The sequence below is a fragment of the Colossoma macropomum genome, unplaced genomic scaffold (assembly GCF_904425465.1).
Source record: "Colossoma macropomum unplaced genomic scaffold, Colossoma_macropomum, whole genome shotgun sequence".
In the NCBI taxonomy this organism is placed as follows: Eukaryota; Metazoa; Chordata; class Actinopteri; order Characiformes; family Serrasalmidae; genus Colossoma; species Colossoma macropomum.
In genome coordinates, this window is record NW_023495949.1 from 46,449 (window position 1) to 66,250 (window position 19,802).

Below are 19,802 nucleotides of genomic sequence, written 5' to 3' on the forward strand. Positions count from 1 at the left end.
GGAGCTCCAGGTCTAATCTGGATTCATTCATCATAAAAATGAACTGCTGTCACATCAAATTGTAATAACATTTCTCCTCTGAATATTACCAGCTCCTCTGAATTATGAGGGTAACAACTGTTGCTACATGTGCACTAACACTGCTGTCTGTTTATATTCAGGTGCTTGTAGCATGTAGGCAGCATAATTCATATTTCCACTCTTAAACGACCTCGCAGATCACTTAGGCTACGTTTACACAGCAGGTAAAAGTGGCCCAAATCTGATCTTTTTCCTCAAATGTGACACAGGTGTGTGTCTGTGTGTCAGTGTGTCAGTGTGTCAGTGTGAACAGATAAACTTTTATGTCAATCCAACTCCACATTCGTCGTAATTTGGCGCTGCTGAGACTCATGAACAATTAGGCTTATCGTTAGACTTTAATATAGAGACACATCAAACTGCTCCGTGTTCAAAGAGGTTTCAAAGGAAGCGGCCGAACGCAGCCGGAGGAGACCAAGGCTGCAGCGTCAGAGAACAGTTTAAAGAAGCCAAACCAAAGAAGTGGCCGTGGGCGAATAACGCGCCCTTTTTACAGCGAACTCGAACCCATTCTGGGTGATGAGTCCAGCTGTCAATCACTGGAACTTCATACTCGCTCCTGTGATGCTGGCTAAGACGAAACTGAAGCTCCAGGAGCGACTGGCGTTCGCTGGCCGTCATGACTGTTTACCTCTGGACGAGCCGCCGTGTGAAGATCTGTTCTTTTGCGCATGCAGGTCGGTTTAGGAGCTGATCTGTTCAGACTGATGTCGCATACAGATCACATTTAAAAGATAATCTGAACAGACAAACAAAAAAAATCAGATTTGGTGAGAAAATCAGATTTGGGCCTCTTTTACCTGCTGTGTAAACATAGCCTTAGTAACTGTCTTTGTTACACGCTTTCAAATTAATGACTGTGGACAGGATCAGTCTTAACTGTGTCTGGGCATAACTTTGGTTGGTGCAAGACACATAAAGTCCCCTCAGACCTGGTTACAGGTGACTTAGCAGTCTTACTTAAGATCAATCTTTATGTCAAATTTATTTAATGTGAATGTATGAGGGGAAAAACCCTCAGAGTGCACTGAAACATTCTCGTCTGAAATGTTAATTACTGCTTCAGTCTGGACCTGCTCTCTGTATGTGGGTGATCTAGGCTGAACGTTTGATCATTTTCTCTACTCTTGAACTCTCTGGGCTCAATGTACTGAGTCTTTTACTCCCATGTCAGGAACAAGCTGGACGCATTCTGCCTGCGTCTTCAGTACAAAACTGGTGCACGAGCCTAAACAAGCAGTTTATGGGCAGTGTGCATGGAAAAACACTGAATGTGCCTCTTTACCTCATATGAATTTGAGGGAGGACTGCACAAAATGTGGGAGGATCACACAGAAGACGGGTGCAGATATTACACATGCAGCTGATTACACATTCCACTCAATTTAACTGCACTGAATGGCAGCAGATACAGCAGACTGATACTGCTACTGCTACTGTTACTGTTACTGTCATTTTCTGCTTTGTTTCAAGCTTGTTGACAGCTCCATTATTTCACTGCTGCAGTTTGCATGACAAGCTGCAGTCTCATGCTGCACTGCCCTGAACTCTATGTATTCTTGACCCTCTGTGTAACTCAGCTCCAGCTGAAAATCTGTAGAAGGAATTAGTTGTTCCTCTGCTCCTGTTGACTGACAGTAAAGTTAACAACCCTCTTCTGATATTCGGGGTTTGTGAGGAACAGGACCATAACTAGGATCAACATTTTAGTGAGGTTCATTTAGCAGAAAAATGACTTACACCACACTAAACTCACTGCTGAATTACACCAACTGTTATTATTACATATTCATTGTCCACTTTTTTATCTGTCTATAATGCTTATTTACCTTTTACTGTCATTTTTTCACTTCAGCCCTACATGCTTCCATAAACTACTATTACTGCTCTACGAACTGACACTCGTTACCCTGTTTAATTTTATTGAGTTAAATATTTAATCATTTATTTATCCGTATGATTTCAGCTACTGGAGCAGTTACTGGAACTAGGCTAAAGCATACTAATTTAGCTAAGGATGTTATGAGCACTCTAAACAAAATACAAATTGTGGGGTTCACATTTTACAATCGTAACATGTTAGTCACCCTCATAAACTCTCACATCTATATCATATCATATCATATATCATATCATATCATATCTGACCATCTCAGTATGTCAGAGTCACTCTTGGTAGTGTGGTGTCCCATACAGAGATGAACACAGTGGGCAGGCACTGCTGGTTGGGTAATCTCACTGCTGTTTCCACTCTGAATCTTCTAAAACCTCTCTGAAACTGCTGAGCTCCAGCCCTCAGTGTCCTTATGCTAGTTATGACCATGGTCAGTGAGCGGGCGAGGGGAACGTGAAACTCCATGCATACTTCTTGCCTTCCTTGTAATCTTTTCTCTTTTAAATTTCTTCAACTTTTGCTGTTTCAGTCCTTCAGTAAATTTGTCCATGTCGAGCTTAATGTTATTTTCATGGATATTAGTCAGCTCACTAACCACAATCACTACACAAAAGTGAAATAACTGCAATAAGGCAGCTAACTCATCTACCATAAACAGTAAACTCACTTAAAATAACAGCACAGTCTTCTGACTCTCTGTGTATCACAGAGTCTCTCTTTTATGTGTTTATTTATAGCCAGTGGGGGACAAATGTTTAAAAGGCCCATATCATGGAAATCTGAATTTCCGGTTACTGTACTGTCGAGTAAAATTGGTGTAACAATAATAGCATATGCTTTTTAATAGTTGGAAAGACATTTGGGAAAGACCTGTATTCTACAGCAGAGATTGCCTGCAACCAGGCAGGGTGGGTCACTGATTTTATTAGAAAAATGTTTTTAAAGCTCTAAATGTTTTAGCACCTTCATACATTTCAGAAAGCCTGACGGACTGTGTTCAAGATAAGTATTATATAAATGAATCATATAAGACTGGGGACACAGACTTGCGTTACCACACACCAAAGATCTTGACCCTATTGGCATACGCCAGGCACTGACCCTTACTAATATGTAAAAACCAGCTGAAAACATTTTCATTTAGTTTAGCGTTCTATTAGTTGGTCTTTATTATATATTGCTCCATTGTTTTGTTGTGTTTACTTAGAATTCTATTCTATGAATTTAGTTTTAACTTTAATTTTTATTTCAATTCTTAATTTAAATGTAATGCTTTCTTGACTTCTCCATATTTTTAACCTTTTATTTTTATTTATTAAATGCTCCTTTTAATCTTGTTCTATCATGTGCTGTTCACTGTTTTATGTTCTCTGCCTTACTGTTATCGTTAACTGTACTGTAGAGCAGTTTGAGCCACATTTTATGTCTGAAAAGTACTTAAGGGATGAAGAGAGGGTGGAAATGGTCTGCTACCAGTTTAAAGAGCCATGCTTTAACTAAAGTTATCTAACTAAAATCTGTTTTTAGTTTTACCGTTACATTATTCTGGGTATGTTTTGTACTAAATTTTTATTTATATTTTGTTTCTCACAGACTGCTGATTTTCACTACCTCATTTGTGAATCAGTCAGGAACTCCAACAAAGTCATGTGACTAATTAAGTGTTGATAGTTATAAAACCTGTGTGTTTGTATTGTGACTCCTAGATGCACACTAAGCTCACAATAAAATGGGGCAGGACAATATGAGCTATTTATCTAATAAATATTGTGACATAACGTCACGATAGACCCGCAACAGTCTCTCTCACACATCAGCAAATCCACAGATGTGTGATCTTCATGCACCTGAAAATACAATAAATCCCCCAAAACAGAGTAAGAAGGTGCTGATCTAATGTGAATATTCCATACAGATTAATGCTCTATGTATAAAGTACATTCACTCAGTCACTGTAAATAAAACAGTTTAACTACAGTTCACATCAAGTAAAGATCACCTGTATGGGTTATTAAGGGAAATAAGCTTAATACAAACCCAGAGAAAAACAATCTCACCAACAATTTCTCTGTGCTTCACCAATCACACAGTCATAACTATAAACAAAAATCACACAAATACGAAACACAAAATATTCTCTCCTCTATATAATCTAACCCTACTTTAAAAGTGCTGTGTTCTTTAAACAGTGCAATCACCTGACAGTCATGTCTCACCCTCATCTCTAAGGCTTTATTTTTTCTCGATGAATACTTGTTTTTTATCACAGAAATCGTTTTTTTTATTTATTTGATGAAGCAAGTATGTTTTAAAGTGATAAATGTTTTGAACACATCTTGGGGGTTCAGCATATGTAAAGGAGCTAAAAATGTATGTGATTAGCATCCGTCTCACCCATTCAGTCCAGGTTTCTGTTCTCTCAGCATTAGATTTGTAAGACGTTTGTTGTTAAAACTGAAGGAAGTGTCATTACTGAGTGAGGAGAATGTAAACAGGCTAAAATACGGTGAGTGTGAGCTGCTGTGAGTCGCCCTGTAAAACCTGAAATAATCATTTAACAGTCAAAGGCACTTTTCAGTGACACATGCACATCATAGTGATTAGTGATTAGGCTGACACTGTTCTCTATTTTATTATGTTTAGCCACGTAGGATACTAGAAGAAAAAAATATCTATATTTGGGGATCACAGTCGAGAAAATAAAGAACACTTACGCTCAACCTGAAGAGTCACATCACAGAGATCTTTACCATCACAGTCACACGCGTACGTGTTACTCTTAGTGAAATCAGCGTCAGTGATGATGAGAGAGAGATCTCCCGCCCGGTACGCAGCAAGGGTCATCTGATATCCCTCCTTCACTGATCTACATGAAGTCTGATCACACTCAGCCAAAGTACCACTGGATTTATCAAACAGAGTCCATTTTGCTGAACCAGAGCATCTCTTAGAGCAGGGCAGAGTAGCAGAGTCATGAAGCTTCACCTTCACTGGAGGAACAGCTGATACAGACATTGAAAGAGAACAGAAACAAACTTGTTAAATTCATCATCAATAAACTAACTGTATGAAATGATTAGAGAGAAAACAGAGAATAAAGCAAACAGAAACAACAAAACGTACACAAGCATATCAGAGAAATTCATAAAATAAATTTAATATCTAAAAGGGTGATGTATTCCTATATTACATATATTTTCATTAATGTGTAATGACACTGGCATCTGGCACATTAACACTGAGATTTTCACTAAGACTTAGATGTTTCATGTGTAGTTTTATTTAAATGACAATGCATTATTTAAATTAAAGTACAAATGAAAAAACTGATTTTCCAAACTACAGTAATATGTTTCATACAATCAAACAATAACGGTGTCAAGAAAAATTTAACTGAAAAATATTTTATTTGCACGCTCAGAAACTACAGCTGACTATTAGCCAAACTGGCTAAACTGGCAGGTTTACAGAAATGTGTATAATCCGTATCCCTGTATGAGTGTTCCTGTAAATTTAAACTGAATAAATTAATAAGCCATTTAAAATGTCATTATCAAAGAATATGTAGATCAAACATTTACACAAGAAAGATGGTAGAATTCAAATGAAACAAGGGAAACAGTGTCGTCCATCTGCAACAGCAAACTGACTCTGTGGAAAATTTCATTTGGAAATGTGTTTTGAGTGCAGTTTAGATGAAAAACTGTAAAACTTTACCAACAGACCAACAAGAGTAACGATTCTGTACACTTACCAGCCGTGAATGTAGTAACCAGCAAGATCAGGACACAGAGAGCAGAACAGGAGGACTGCATGACTGACCTACAGACACACACACACACACCATCAGTACTGACCAGGAGAGGAGAGAGAGAAGAGAGAAAGAGAGAACAGAACTGACCTACAGACACACACACACCATCAGTACTGACCAGGAGAGGAGAGAGAGAAGAGAGAGAGAGAGAACAGAACTGACCTACACACACACACCATCAATACTGACCAGGAGAGGAGAGAGAGAAGAGAGAGAGAGAGAACAGAACTGACCTACAGACAAACACACACACCATCAGTACTGACCAGGAGATGAGAGAGAGAAGAGAGAGAGAGAGAACAGAACTGACCTACAGACACACACACACACCATCAGTACTGACCAGGAGAGGAGAGAGAGAAGAGAGAGAGAGAACAGAACTGACCTACAGACACACACACACACACCATCAGTACTGACCAGGAGAGGAGAGAGAGAAGAGAGAGAGAGAGAACAGAACTGACCTACACACACACCATCAGTACTGACCAGGAGAGGAGAGAGAGAAGAGAGAGAGAGAGAACAGAACTGACCTACACACACACCATCAGTACTGACCAGGAGAGGAGAGAGAGAAGAGAGAGAGAGAGAGAGAACAGAACTGACCTACAGACACACACACACACCATCAGTACTGACCAGGAGAGGAGAGAGAGAAGAGAGAAAGAGAGAATAGAACTGACCTACAGACACACACACACCATCAGTACTGACCAGGAGAGGAGAGAGAGAAGAGAGAAAGAGAGAACAGAACTGACCTACAGACACACCATCAGTACTGACCAGGAGAGGAGAGAGAGAAGAGAGAAAGAGAGAACAGAACTGACCTACAGACACACCATCAGTACTGACCAGGAGAGGAGAGAGAGAAGAGAGAAAGAGAGAACAGAACTGACCTACAGACACACACACCATCAGTACTGACCAGGAGAGGAGAGAGAGAAGAGAGAAAGAGAGAACAGAACTGACCTACAGACACACACACACACCATCAGTACTGACCAGGAGAGGAGAGAGAGAAGAGAGAAAGAGAGAACAGAACTGACCTACAGACACACACACCATCAGTACTGACCAGGAGAGGAGAGAGAGAAGAGAGAAAGAGAGAACAGAACTGACCTACAGACACACACACCATCAGTACTGACCAGGAGAGGAGAGAGAGAAGAGAGAAAGAGAGAACAGAACTGACCTACAGACACACACACCATCAGTACTGACCAGGAGAGGAACCTTCCAAAAAAGATCCATAAGTAAGGAAAAGACATCCAGTGGTCTGAACATCATCTGTTCTTTAGCACAGTCAGCATTTTGAACTACCATATGCATTATTAAGAAATCCTTAGACTATTTAGTGGTTTGTTTACTTATATACATAATTATTAATTCACATATTTATATTTTGTGCTGAACATATGGTTTACCTTTGTCATTTTCAGAAAAGGAGTTTTTTTCCAGTAGGATCAGCTTCTTTTAGTTTAATTTACCTCCACTAAACTCCCCCTCTAAAGGCTATTGATAACAGCTGTTGTTCATGTATATTTATTTACCTTTTATAATGCATTCATATTTGCCATCACTTCCAAAATGAAATCACATAAATCTGCAGTTAGACACATCTGAAAGCTCAGTTTCACTTACACACTGGGGTGATTACAGTAAACTTTACTATCAAACTATCACTGATTTGTATTAATGGGTTTGTGTAAGTGTATGACAAGCCTACCACCCTATACATACACAACTAATGGCTGAAAAGGCAATGAAGTACTTCTATTCTCTGAATCCTTCTTAGGAAACATGATTAATGTACTTATTATGAATAAATAAACTCCATAACAGCTATGACTATAAAGTTATACGGCTCTAAATTCATGAGGAGTGTTTGGTTTATTCTGTGTGGTTGTTCTACATACAAACACTTACAAATGGAGAAACACTTCACAGTTTCTCTCTGCTGAGAAACAGGAAACAGCAGAGAGAAGAACGACTCTGTGCTTCATGAGTAGAACAGAACACTGATACACCCACATTGCATAACCATATAACCATGTAACCCTGTAATAATCATAACACAGCTATATAAGCCCCTAAATAATTCATTTCATAATTACTGATAGGAGATGAAATGTGGTAACAATATTTGTTTTCTGATGTAATACTAGCTGCCATACAGAATTTTACATTATAGCATTTATTTACAATATCATAGTAATACTAGTACTGATATATAATACAGATTGATTTGATTATTTTCGTTGGTGCCTCTCCTGGTTTATTTATTTACAGTATCACAGTATAACTCTGACTGACAGAGTGTTTCTGCTGCAGGGTCACTCGGATCCTTTAATGTAAGAAGTTTATTTTGAGATGTTTCTGCAGTGTTTTATAGCTGTAGACCTGTAGTGATGCTGCAACAGGACCACTCACAGAACGACCACCTCAGAAACACTAACAGTGGGCACTGAGGCAGATCCGCTATTATATACAAATCTATAAAGCAGTAAGTAATGAGCTGTATTTTGTTTTGTGCTGTTATTAGTTTATTAGCCTTTGGCTGATCATGTGAACACTGTAAAATCTGTTTACATGACTTTTACATGTGGTTGTAGTTTGTCTTTCATTTTATCACGAAAACTGAAAGTGCACCGATTATTCTCCGTCTCGGTAAAAGCTGAGAGCGGAATCTCTGACCAATGACCGCCATTTTGACTCTACTGACTCTTATTATAGAAAATGGAAAATACGAGCTGTAATCGAGGCGTTTACACACCCAGTTCACACTGAACCAGTAAGACTATATAGTTATAGCAGTATTTTAACAGCTGGACATTCTAGTTTAGTCACGAGCCAATAATTCACCGTTTTCAGTGGTCAATAATTCACCGAACTAGCGGCCATTTCATATCATAACGGTTCATCCGGGTCAGTACAGTAAACACAGCGCTGTGTGTTCACCATAAACAGAGTTTACCTGCTTTAAATCAGCGCTAGTGCTGAGAGTCAGTGCTGACTGTAGGTCACTCACCCTGTAGGAGACTGAAGACCGTTTATCTCCGCTCTTCGTCTCTCTCTGTCAGTGCGACACGCTGCAGAGTTACTTTCGGTTTCCCTTCAGGAAGTGAAGAACAGAGGAAGTGCAGCTGGGCGGATGCCTCACAGCACAAACCCCCACATTTAATTATATATCAACACCAAGCGCTCTGATTAAACAGGTATATCGATTCTTACGCTCGGGGAGTGAATGTAGGTAGCGGAAAGGTTAAAAACTCTGCTGTAACTGCACAGGAACTACTTTTCCTTCCGCTCCTCATGAACGCAGTCCCAGTGTTGCGGTGCGGAGCTATAGCGGAGTTATATCCCTCCGCCTCCTCCTTCACGCAGCACAGGAGGCGAATGAACCCGTCAGTCACAGGATTTTAAACACATTAGGAGTAAATTCTACACGGGCTACCAGCCACCCGAACAGACCCGTATGAGCTGGAACTGCGACTCGGTTCTGACTCTGACTCACTATGAACCCATCAGAGTCAGAGACCCCCCCACCCCCACCCAATAGAGTCTGGCTGCAGACATGCACTCTCAGCCCCAGTGACGTCACGGACACACGCACTCTGCCACAATGGCAGAAGCCGCTCAACGGCACGGTAACTTTTGGCTGCTGCGAAAACGACATTATCACTTAACCCATTTTTTCATTCAGGTGTTTTGGGTCTGATTCCACACATCTGATCGTTTCCTAATGGCCTCTAACGGCAACCATCAAGCCAATTCTCATTAGGAAGCAAAACCATCAGGTTTTATTCCTAACGGCCCTGCAGACACAGCTACATTGTGACGTTGCGACTGTTTCGGTGCCACAGCGTCGTCTGCTCGGTGCTTTTCTACACCGTCACACCGCTGAACTGTGATTCGTCAGAAAGTTATGACGTTGTCTGACAGCTTTCTAGGAGGTTGTGACGAGACAGCGAAAGTAATCAGTGCTACATCCTATAAGGATTCTAGGAGGTTGCACGTTGTCACAGCCTCCTAGAATCCTTAACGAGTTCTAATTTAATCAATATTAGTTTTTGCTAAGCGGCTCTGATCGTCTTCAGCCTGGCTTCCATGAGTTTCAGCAGCCTGTCTGTTTTTCTGTGAATGAATCCGACATTTAACTGTTGTAGGTTTAATTTAGAAAGTTTCCATATTTGATTACCTTCTTATCAGCACAGCAGCGTTAATATTCGTTCAGTGTGACTCTTGTTGTCCGAGCAGTTCTTGATTCTCTGTTTTTCCTCATTAAACCACAGAAACACTGTGGTGGCAGAGCAGCACTGACGTCTTCAGTAGGCTGAGAGTGCAGCTCTGCAGCCAGACCTTCTCAGACTCTGCTGCGCGGTGTTTGTTTAACTCTGTCTTCGTTCAGTTTTGGATCAAATCCAGGCGGTTATTAACTTTCTCCTGTGTAATCCGGGCGGAACTATGGAGGCGCGTCCTCGTTGTGCACGGACAGTGGAGAGTTTCTTTTACCTGATTGGCTGGTCGACGCTGCGCGGCTGCAGGGAGGAAACCTTCTTCCCCAAAATTTCACATTTAAAAAATAAATTTAACAACAGGCGACTTCAGTTTTACTCCTGAACAAGAAATCAAACATTATCTACATAATATTTCTGCCTCAAACACAACTAAAGCGCTAAAGACTCTTACTTTGCTTTCTTTTGTAAAGAGTTGTGTTTGATTGTGAATTCCCATATGGAAATAAATATATGGGCAGGTATTTTTATATTTAAAATGTACTTCAAACACCCTGCAGTCCATTCAGACATTCCAAACACTAAAATATATTTCAGAATATATTGACTTATTAACCAGATATATTTTAAAATGCATTTATATAGCACACATAAAAATATTCCATACAAAAATAACTGTGTGTAACTATGTTTATCAAATCCATCTGAAAATGTATGAAAATATCCAGAATCCTGTCTGATCTCTTCACTGTCTGATACCTTTGGAGATGAATTTGTGTTCCAGTATCTTCATTTTAAATCTGATCAGATGATCCTTTAACAGGACAGAAGCGAGTGTTGTAGTATTGATACTCTGTGAAAATGCAGTTATGATCTGATATCTTGTTTATGTGAAATACATTGTGTGTGAGAGTCTGACTGCAGACGGACATGGTTAATGTAAAGTACAGTGCAGATCACAGAAGAACGTTTAGTTACACCTGGAACCTTCATCACACTCAACTGAACACAGATAGTAACACATACTGATAAACAGATTTTAAACATATGTTTAACATATTTTTGGCCATTTTCATATATTGCAAAAATATATTTGATAAAAACATTTGGAATATATTTCTTTTCCTTATGGGTTATTCTGAACCCCTAGCTGTCTTTTTTCTCTCTCTCTGTTTTCATTGGGCATTTTTAGGTGCATTTCATTATATATATATATATATATATATATATATATATATATATATATTTATATACATACATATATATATATATTTACATATATATATATATATATATTTATATACATACATATATATATATATTTACATATATATATATATATATATATATATATATATATATAAAAGGACTGTATTCTTGTATTCATATTATCAGATTACTGTTGATATTTAAAATCAAACGTTTGTATTATCATTAATGGTAGTGTATTTATTAGGTAGTCATGCTGATGAAGAACACTAATCACTAATAATATCACTCCACTAATCCGTAATGCAGTCAAACGTGAAACTGGTGAAGCGTCTGTGTCGTCAGTAATGCAGTAATTATTCATTACACGTCAGTTCTTAGTTTAGATTTTTTAATTTGTCCCAGAACATTAAAGTCCATTTGTGTTTATAATAATCAATCAACCTTTATTTTCACTCAGAAATACACTGAGGGACCCTCATTTTCAGAGCAGCTGAGCATTTACAGTGTAAAGGGATAGAAAATAAATGGAATTTAATCAGATTAAACTAAAACTAGCAAATTAACAATAAAATCAAACAAAACAAACAAGATAAATGGGAAAACATAAGACAACAATTCAGATTTAATTAAGAAGCAGCAAAATAAAAGAACCATAAACCAGCAAAATAAAAGAACCATGATACCAACATTCAGTAGTTAAAACCAATTAATAACAATATTTAAAAGAATGATAATAAATAAATTCATTTGAAATTGAATTTCAATTTCAGCATAAAAGAAAAAATAAGAAACAATCAAGTAAAAGGAGTGTTAAAATGATAAAATAATAATAGTAATAGAATTCAGATCAAATAAGGAAAGATTTAATCAGCCAAGTAAAATGAAATAAAATAGTTGTAAACATTAAATAAAATGGAGAAAAGAAAAAATAAAATTAATAAATTAAAGTACAGAGTGAAAAATGTGCACTGTTCATAATGCAGATAGTAAGAATGTTGAAAGGGGTTAAATACTTTCACACAGCCAAAAAAGCTCTTTATTCAGTGTTTGTGTTTATTAATCAGGTGAAAATGGAAAACTGGGAATGAAAAGATGTTTAATAAGAGGTGATAATTTCAGCAGAAGGGGCCGGATTCACAGAACCTTCTTAAGAAAAAACTTACGAAGGTTACAAACACTAAGTTCATAAGAATGTTCTTAAGTGCTGTTCTTGAGAAAAACTAAAGAAGTTGTCAAATATTCTCTTAAGATAATCTTAATCATTTTCTCAAGATCTTCTTAAGAAAATCTTCATTTTTTTATGTCGGCTATATTGGATTTAGTTTAAAGTGCTCAGAAGAGCAAAACAGAGGAAAAACATGTTATTTATTATGCATTAATATATTAATATAACAAAAATAATAATTTAATATTAATAACATTATTGTTTAATCACGTTTAGCATAACTAATAATTTAATCTAACTATTTAATTTAACTAAAGCTACTAAAGCTCAGTGTAAATTAAATGCCAATACTATTATAGCAGATGGCAAATTAAAATAATAAAACTGAATTTTTATTAAGAGTCTAAAATGTATGAGGAACATTTAAATTCAAACAGGCATTTTTCTACTGATGTGCTTCCATATTTATCTCTGTGTTGTTCAGAGTTCAGATGTTAAGTGTCGTTAAATGCTGCAGAACTTGTGGAACTTACTGTAACAGCAGGCCAGCATCTACAGTCTGTGGACTGAGGTAGGAGTTTCTGCTGATACTTCTTCTTCTGAGATTCTGAGAAAAAACATACAAACTAAATGAGTTGATTGACAGAGCTTCTTATATAAGAACCCGAAGGGTGCAATAATTTGAATGTGCATTGAAATATTAAACATTTAAAACAGAATATCGAAATGTTAAACTATCACCAGTTCGCCCCACTGTATCTTTGAGAGGAGTGAGAAGATAAACTATCAAAGATTAACTTTGTGGAGGAAAAATCGTACTGAAAATTTGCTCCAAGGCCCGACCCCATTTCACCCCTCGCCCTACCACTCAGCCCTACCCCTCTGTTCTGTGTTCTCGTCTAGGGGTAGGGGGTCCCGATCCTTGTTGAGATAGAGGGGTAGGGTGAAGTGTTGGGGCTACATGACCCTCCAAACGGAGGTTTTTCAGAGACTCCAAACAGAGAGTTATGAGAAAAAAAGAAAAACCAGTGAGAAAAACTGGCTGAACAAGAGATCAAAGAAACACACAGATGTGAGAATTTTCTTTGTTAAAAAATTACGATAATCATTATTTTATCTTAGTTCAATGTTGTTCCAGTGTATTATGGACCTTTTCTTCATAACAAGCATAAAAAACACTGGTAGTAGCTGATGTCTCAGTAACACTTAAAAAAGATGGTTCCTCAAGAGTTCTTTAGTCAAGAAAATGGTTCTATATAGAACCATGAACACTCAAAGAACACTTTGCATGATTAAATGGTTCTTTGCACAGTGAAAGCGTTCTTCAGATTGATGGAGAATGTGCTGCAGATGGTTCTATATAGAAGCTTTTTAAAAAGGTCCTATTATAACAAGCTATGACATCGTAACAATAAAGGAACTGTTTTTGGTGCTATATAGAACCCGTTTTTAAAAAGCTTCTACATAAAACTTCTTTGAGTGTTCACGGTTCCATGTTAAACCATTTTCTTTACTAAACAACCCTTGAAGAACCATCTTTTTAAGAGTGCAGCTAGCTAGCTGTATAGCTAAATGGTTTAAGGTGAAATGGGAACTTTATAAAAAAAAATAAAATGTCTATATTTGTGTTGTAGTCATGGCGACCCCTGGTTCTACAGAGGTCCTTCCAGAGTTACTGTGCACAGGAACCTGTGATACCCTGGATTAAACTCTAAACTGTATGAGGATGAAGTCTAGTCTTACTCTTAGACCAAACGCTCTCTGATTTGTTCTGGTTGACTTGTATACTTTCAGGGGCCGGATTCAAGAAAGCTTCCTTAAGAAAAAACACTAAGAAGTTTATAAGAATGAGTCTCATTCACTAATCATTCTTAAGAGGAAGTGTCTTCTTAAAACCCACTTAGTGTTCTGACTCACCATGTTCTCTTATCTGGGATTTGTTCTTAGGTAAGAACAGAATCTACACACACTCAAGAGCCCAAAGGAGAGAACAGTTCTGCGCTTTAAGAACACGACATGAATCTGATGCAGACTTTTTCTTCGGACCATCAAGAACACACTTAAGAACACACTTGGGAAGATAGCGGAGAATGAGGCCCGATGTTCTTAGATGCAATTCATAAAAAAACAAAAACAAAAACAAAAAAACTTCTCAAAGTTCTCAAATATTCTCTTAAAATAATCAATAATATTTTCTTAAGAAAATCTTCATTGTTTCCTTATGTCTGCTATGTTGCATTTTACCCCATACCATAAATGACACCAGACACATTTTGAATGTGTATTAACTGTTATTTCCATTATCAGTTTGATCCGCTCAGAGGAGTAAAACAGAGGAAAAACATCAAACCAAGCGTTTTAACAATTTTACCAAACAAGATCCATAGATGAGGGAGGAAGAAACAGCCAACAGGAAAAAAACCTCATTGGAAATATAATAATTGTGGAGTTAATTCGTAATAAGTTATTTGAAGAATAAAACTTTTTTCTTAAGAATGAAGTTAATAAAAACACACAGTTAAGAAGATTTTCTTTCTTAAGACACTTTTGTGAATCTGGCCCTGAATATTTGGGTTATATGCTCAGACTTTCTTGTCTGTAGTCAGTCAGGAAGCTGGGATTCACTTAGTGGTTGCTAAGCTACAACTGCTGTGCCTTAACAAGACAAGCGAGCTAACATAGCTAACGCTAACGACTTTAGCGCTAGCTTTAGCTAGAAAGGTGTAGAGCTGAAGTCAAACTAAGCTGGATATGAGTGTAGAGCTCGAGTCAAGCTAAGCTGGATATGAGTGTAGAGCTCGAGTCAAGCTAAGCTGGATATGAGCGTCGAGCTCGAGTCAAGCTAAGCTGGATATGAGTGTAGAGCTCGAGTCAAGCTAAGCTGGATATGAGTTTAGATCTCGAGTCAAGCTAAGTTGGATATGAGTGTAGAGCTCGAGTCAAGCTAAGTTGGATATGAGTGTAGAGCTCGAGTCAAGCTAAGCTGGATATGAGTGTAGAGCTCGAGTCAAGCTAAGTTGGATATGAGTGTAGAGCTCGAGTCAAGCTAAGCTGGATATGAGTGTAGAGCTCGAGTCAAACTAAGCTGGATATGAGTGTAGAGCTCGAGTCAAGCTAAGCTGGATATGAGTGTCGAGCTCGAGTCAAACTAAGCTGTATATGAGTGTAGAGCTCGAGTCAAGCTAAGCTGGATATGAGTGTAGAGCTCGAGTCAAGCTAAGCTGGATATGAGCGTAGAGCTTGAGTCAAACTAAGCTGGATATGAGTGTAGAGCTCGAGTCAAGCTAAGCTGGATATGCGTGTCGAGCTCGAGTCAAACTAAGCTGTATATGAGTGTAGAGCTCGAGTCAAACTAAGCTGGATATGAGTTTAGAGCTCGAGTCAAGCTAAGCTGGATATGCGTGTCGAGCTCGAGTCAAACTAAGCTGGATATGAGTGTAGAGCTCGAGTCAAGCTAAGCTGGATATGAGTGTAGAGCTCGAGTCAAACTAAGCTGGATATGAGTGTAGAGCTCGAGTCAAGCTAAGCTGGATATGAGTGTAGAGCTCGAGTCAAACTAAGCTGGATATGAGTGTAGAGCTCGAGTCAAACTAAGCTGGATATGAGTTTAGAGCTCGAGTCAAGCTAAGCTGGATATGAGTGTAGAGCTCGAGTCAAACTAAGCTGGATATGAGTGTAGAGCTCGAGTCAAGCTAAGCTGGATATGAGTGTAGAGCTCGAGTCAAACTAAGCTGGATATGAGTGTAGAACTCGAGTCAAGCTAAGCTGGATAGGAGTTTAGATCTCGAGTCAAGCTAAGCTGGATATGAGCGTCGAGCTCGAGTCAAGCTAAGCTAGATATGAGCGTCAAGCTCGAGTCAAGCTAAGCTGGATATGAGCGTAGAGCTGGAGTCAAACTGAGCTGGATATGAGCGTCGAGCTCGAGTCAAACTGAGCTGGATATGAGTGTAGAGCTCGAGTCAAGCTAAGCTGGATATGAGTGTCGAGCTCGAGTCAAGCTAAGCTGGATATGAGTGTAGAGCTCGAGTCAAGCTAAGCTGGATATGAGTGTAGAGCTCGAGTCAAGCTAAGCTGGATATGAGTGTAGAACTCGAGTCAAGCTAAGCTGGATATGAGTGTAGAACTCGAGTCAAGCTAAGCTGGATATGAGTTTAGATCTCGAGTGAAACTAAGCTGGATATGAGTTTAGAGCTCGAGTCAAACTAAGCGGTTCAGTTTCTACTCCTCACCTTTTAAACGTAGAGTGTGAGGCGTGAAGCGGCTGTGTCCCATTACACCTGCAGTTCGCTCTTTTCAGTGAAAACTCTTCAGTTTTGTGGGCAGAAATCTCCTAAGTGTTTGGGCACACGACACCATCACCTCACACATTCATGTATTCCACACACTGGACGAGATTTTAGCACAAACGTGACGAATAAACTTGGAAAACAAACTGTAGCGTTAGCTTTACAGCGTAAACAGCTCGTAACGGTCACGTTTGGGTTTAAACGGTCACAGAACGCTGGGAGAGAGAACGCTCGCGCGCAGACCAGAGGGCGGAGTCACACTGCACCAGCTCTTCCTGGGGGCGGGGCCGGACTGCTCCAGCTTCCCCAGGGGGCAGAGACAGAGCAGAGCTGGCGTTCTAACAGTTTGCTGTACGGAGTGGTTCTACTGGGCATGCGCACACGATTACCAGTGTAACTGGTAATCGTAATCGTACTGTAAGCGCAGTAACTTAATGTTTCAATCGTTTTATTATGTTTTTAATGTTAGTTCAGTTCAGACTCAGCTTAATATAATTTCTTACTCCCTGATAAGGAGATTTAGGAGATCAAAATATCTATAATTAACCTTTTAATTCTGAGAGTTTTCCCATTGCGTGACTAATACAGGATTATCTTACATTGTGCTGGTAACGTTTTCTGATAAGGAGATTTAGGTTATTAAATCATCCTACCAGTTTTATGTAGAGCACTACCTAAAAATATGGTACGGTGGGAAACAAGGCAGCACAGTTCGTCAGAACAGCGGTTTAAAAGGACCCTGGCCTTTTCCTGTTTCCCCCCTTATATCAAAGCAGGACTGTGAAACGCCAGAGGGCGCCCACAGGTGAGTCGGGGTAAATGGAGCTGATCAGCTAAAGATGAAAAATTAAAATAGTTTCTAATCACCCAGAACTTTCCTTTGATTTTAGAAGGATGGATTTCACTAAAAGATCAAAGAAAACTCACCTGTGTGTTTCCTTTTTCCACAGAAAACAGAGCTGATCGGTTGGCATCACTGCTACTGAGCGCTGATTGGTTAGCGTTACTGCTACTGAGCGCTGATTGGTTAACATTACTGCTACTGAGCACTGATTGGTTAGCGTAACTGCTACTGAGCACTGATTGGTTAGCGTTACTGCTACTGAGTGCTGATTGGTTAGTGTTACTGCTACTGAGCGCTGATTAGTTAGCGTTACTGCTACTGAGCGCTGATTGGTTAGCATTACTGCTTTTGAGCGCTGATTAGTTAGCATTAATGCTGTTGAGCGCTGATTAGTTAGCATTACTGCTACTGAGCGCTGATTGGTTAGCATTACTGCTACTGAGCGCTGATTAGTTAGCATTACTGCTACTGAGTGCTGAAAAATATGGTACGGTGGGAAACAAGGCAGCACAGTTCGTCAGAACAGCGGTTTAAAAGGACCCTGGCCTTTTCCTGTTTCCCCCCTTATATCAAAGCAGGACTGTGAAACGCCAGAGGGCGCCCACAGGTGAGTCGGGGTAAATGGAGCTGATCAGCTAAAGATGAAAAATTAAAATAGTTTCTAATCACCCAGAACTTTCCTTTGATTTTAGAAGGATGGATTTCACTAAAAGATCAAAGAAAACTCACCTGTGTGTTTCCTTTTTCCACAGAAAACAGAGCTGATCGGTTGGCATCACTGCTACTGAGCGCTGATTGGTTAGCGTTACTGCTACTGAGCGCTGATTGGTTAACATTACTGCTACTGAGTACTGATTGGTTAACATTACTGCTACTGAGCACTGATTGGTTAGCGTTACTGCTACTGAGCACTGATTGGTTAGCGTTACTGCTACTGAGCGCTGATTGGTTAGCGTTACAGCTACTGAGCGCTGATTGGTTAACATTACTGCTACTGAGCGCTGATTGGTAAACATTACTGCTACTGAGCACTGATTGGTTAACATTACTGCTACTGAGCACTGATTGGTTAGCGTAACTGCTACTGAGCACTGATTGGTTAGCGTTACTGCTACTGAGCGCTGATTGGTTAGCGTTACCGCTACTGAGCGCTGATTGGTTAGCGTTACCGCTACTGAGCGCTGATTGGTTAGCGTTACCGCTACTGAGCGCTGATTGGTTAGCGTTACAGCTACTGAGCGCTGATTGGTTAGCGTTACCGCTACTGAGCGCTGATTGGTTAGCGTTACCGCTACTGAGCGCTGATTGGTTAACGTTACTGCTACTGAGCGCTGATTGGTTAGCGTTACTGCTACTGAGCGCTGATTGGTTAACGTTACTGCTACTGAGCGCTGATTGGTTAACGTTACTGCTACTGAGCGCTGATTGGTTAGCATTACTGCTACTGAGCGCTGATTAGTTAGTGTTACTGCTAATGAGCGCTGATTGGTTGGCATTACTGCTACTGAGCGCTGATTGGTTAGCGTTACTGCTACTGAGTGCTGATTGGTTAGCGTTACTGCTACTGAGCGCTGATTAGTTAGCATTACTGCTACTGAGCGCTGATTGGTTAGCATTACTGCTACTGAGCGCTGATTAGTTAGCATTACTGCTACTGAGTGCTGATTGGTTAGCATTAACGCTACTGATGGCTGATTGGTTAGCATTACTGCTACTGAGCGCTGATTGGTTAGCGTTACTGCTACTGAGCACTGATTGGTTAGCATTACTGCTACTGAGCGCTGATTGGTTAGCATTACTGCCACTGATTGGTTAGCGTTACTGCTACTGAGCACTGATTGGTTAGCGTTACTGCTACTGAGTGCTGATTAGTTAGCGTTACTGCTACTGAGCGCTGATTAGTTAGCGTTACTGCTACTGAGCGCTGATTGGTTAGCATTACTGCTACTGAGCGCTGACTAGTTAGCATTACTGCTACTGAGCGCTGATTGGTTAGCATTAACGCCACTGATGGCTGATTGGTTAGCATTACTGCTACTGAGCACTGACTAGTTAGCATTACTGCTACTGAGCGCTGATTGGTTAGCATTAACGCCACTGATGGCTGATTGGTTAGCGTTACTGCTACTGAGTGCTGATTAGTTAGCATTACTGCTACTGAGTGCTGATTAGTTAGCATTACTGCTACTGAGCGCTGATTGGTTAGCATTACTGCTACTGAGCGCTGACTAGTTAGCATTATTGCTACTGAGCGCTGATTGGTTAGCATTA

At 39.5% G+C, this 19,802-nt stretch overlaps 1 protein-coding gene across 1 annotated transcript in view; it reads right to left on the reverse strand.

Annotated features, from left to right (window-relative positions):
* The window catches only part of LOC118803724, a 55,718-nt gene extending 46,442 nt beyond the window's left edge, over nt 1–9,276 (reverse strand). The window contains exons 1-3 of the mRNA XM_036564208.1: nt 8,818–9,276; nt 5,730–5,797; nt 4,690–4,977 (exon numbers count right to left, since the gene is read on the reverse strand). Coding sequence (XP_036420101.1) covers nt 4,690–4,977; nt 5,730–5,790 — 349 coding nt within the window. The 5' untranslated portion in view covers nt 5,791–5,797; nt 8,818–9,276. The remainder of the gene's footprint in view (nt 1–4,689; nt 4,978–5,729; nt 5,798–8,817) is intronic.
* Nucleotides 9,277–19,802: the final 10,526 nt, after the last annotated feature.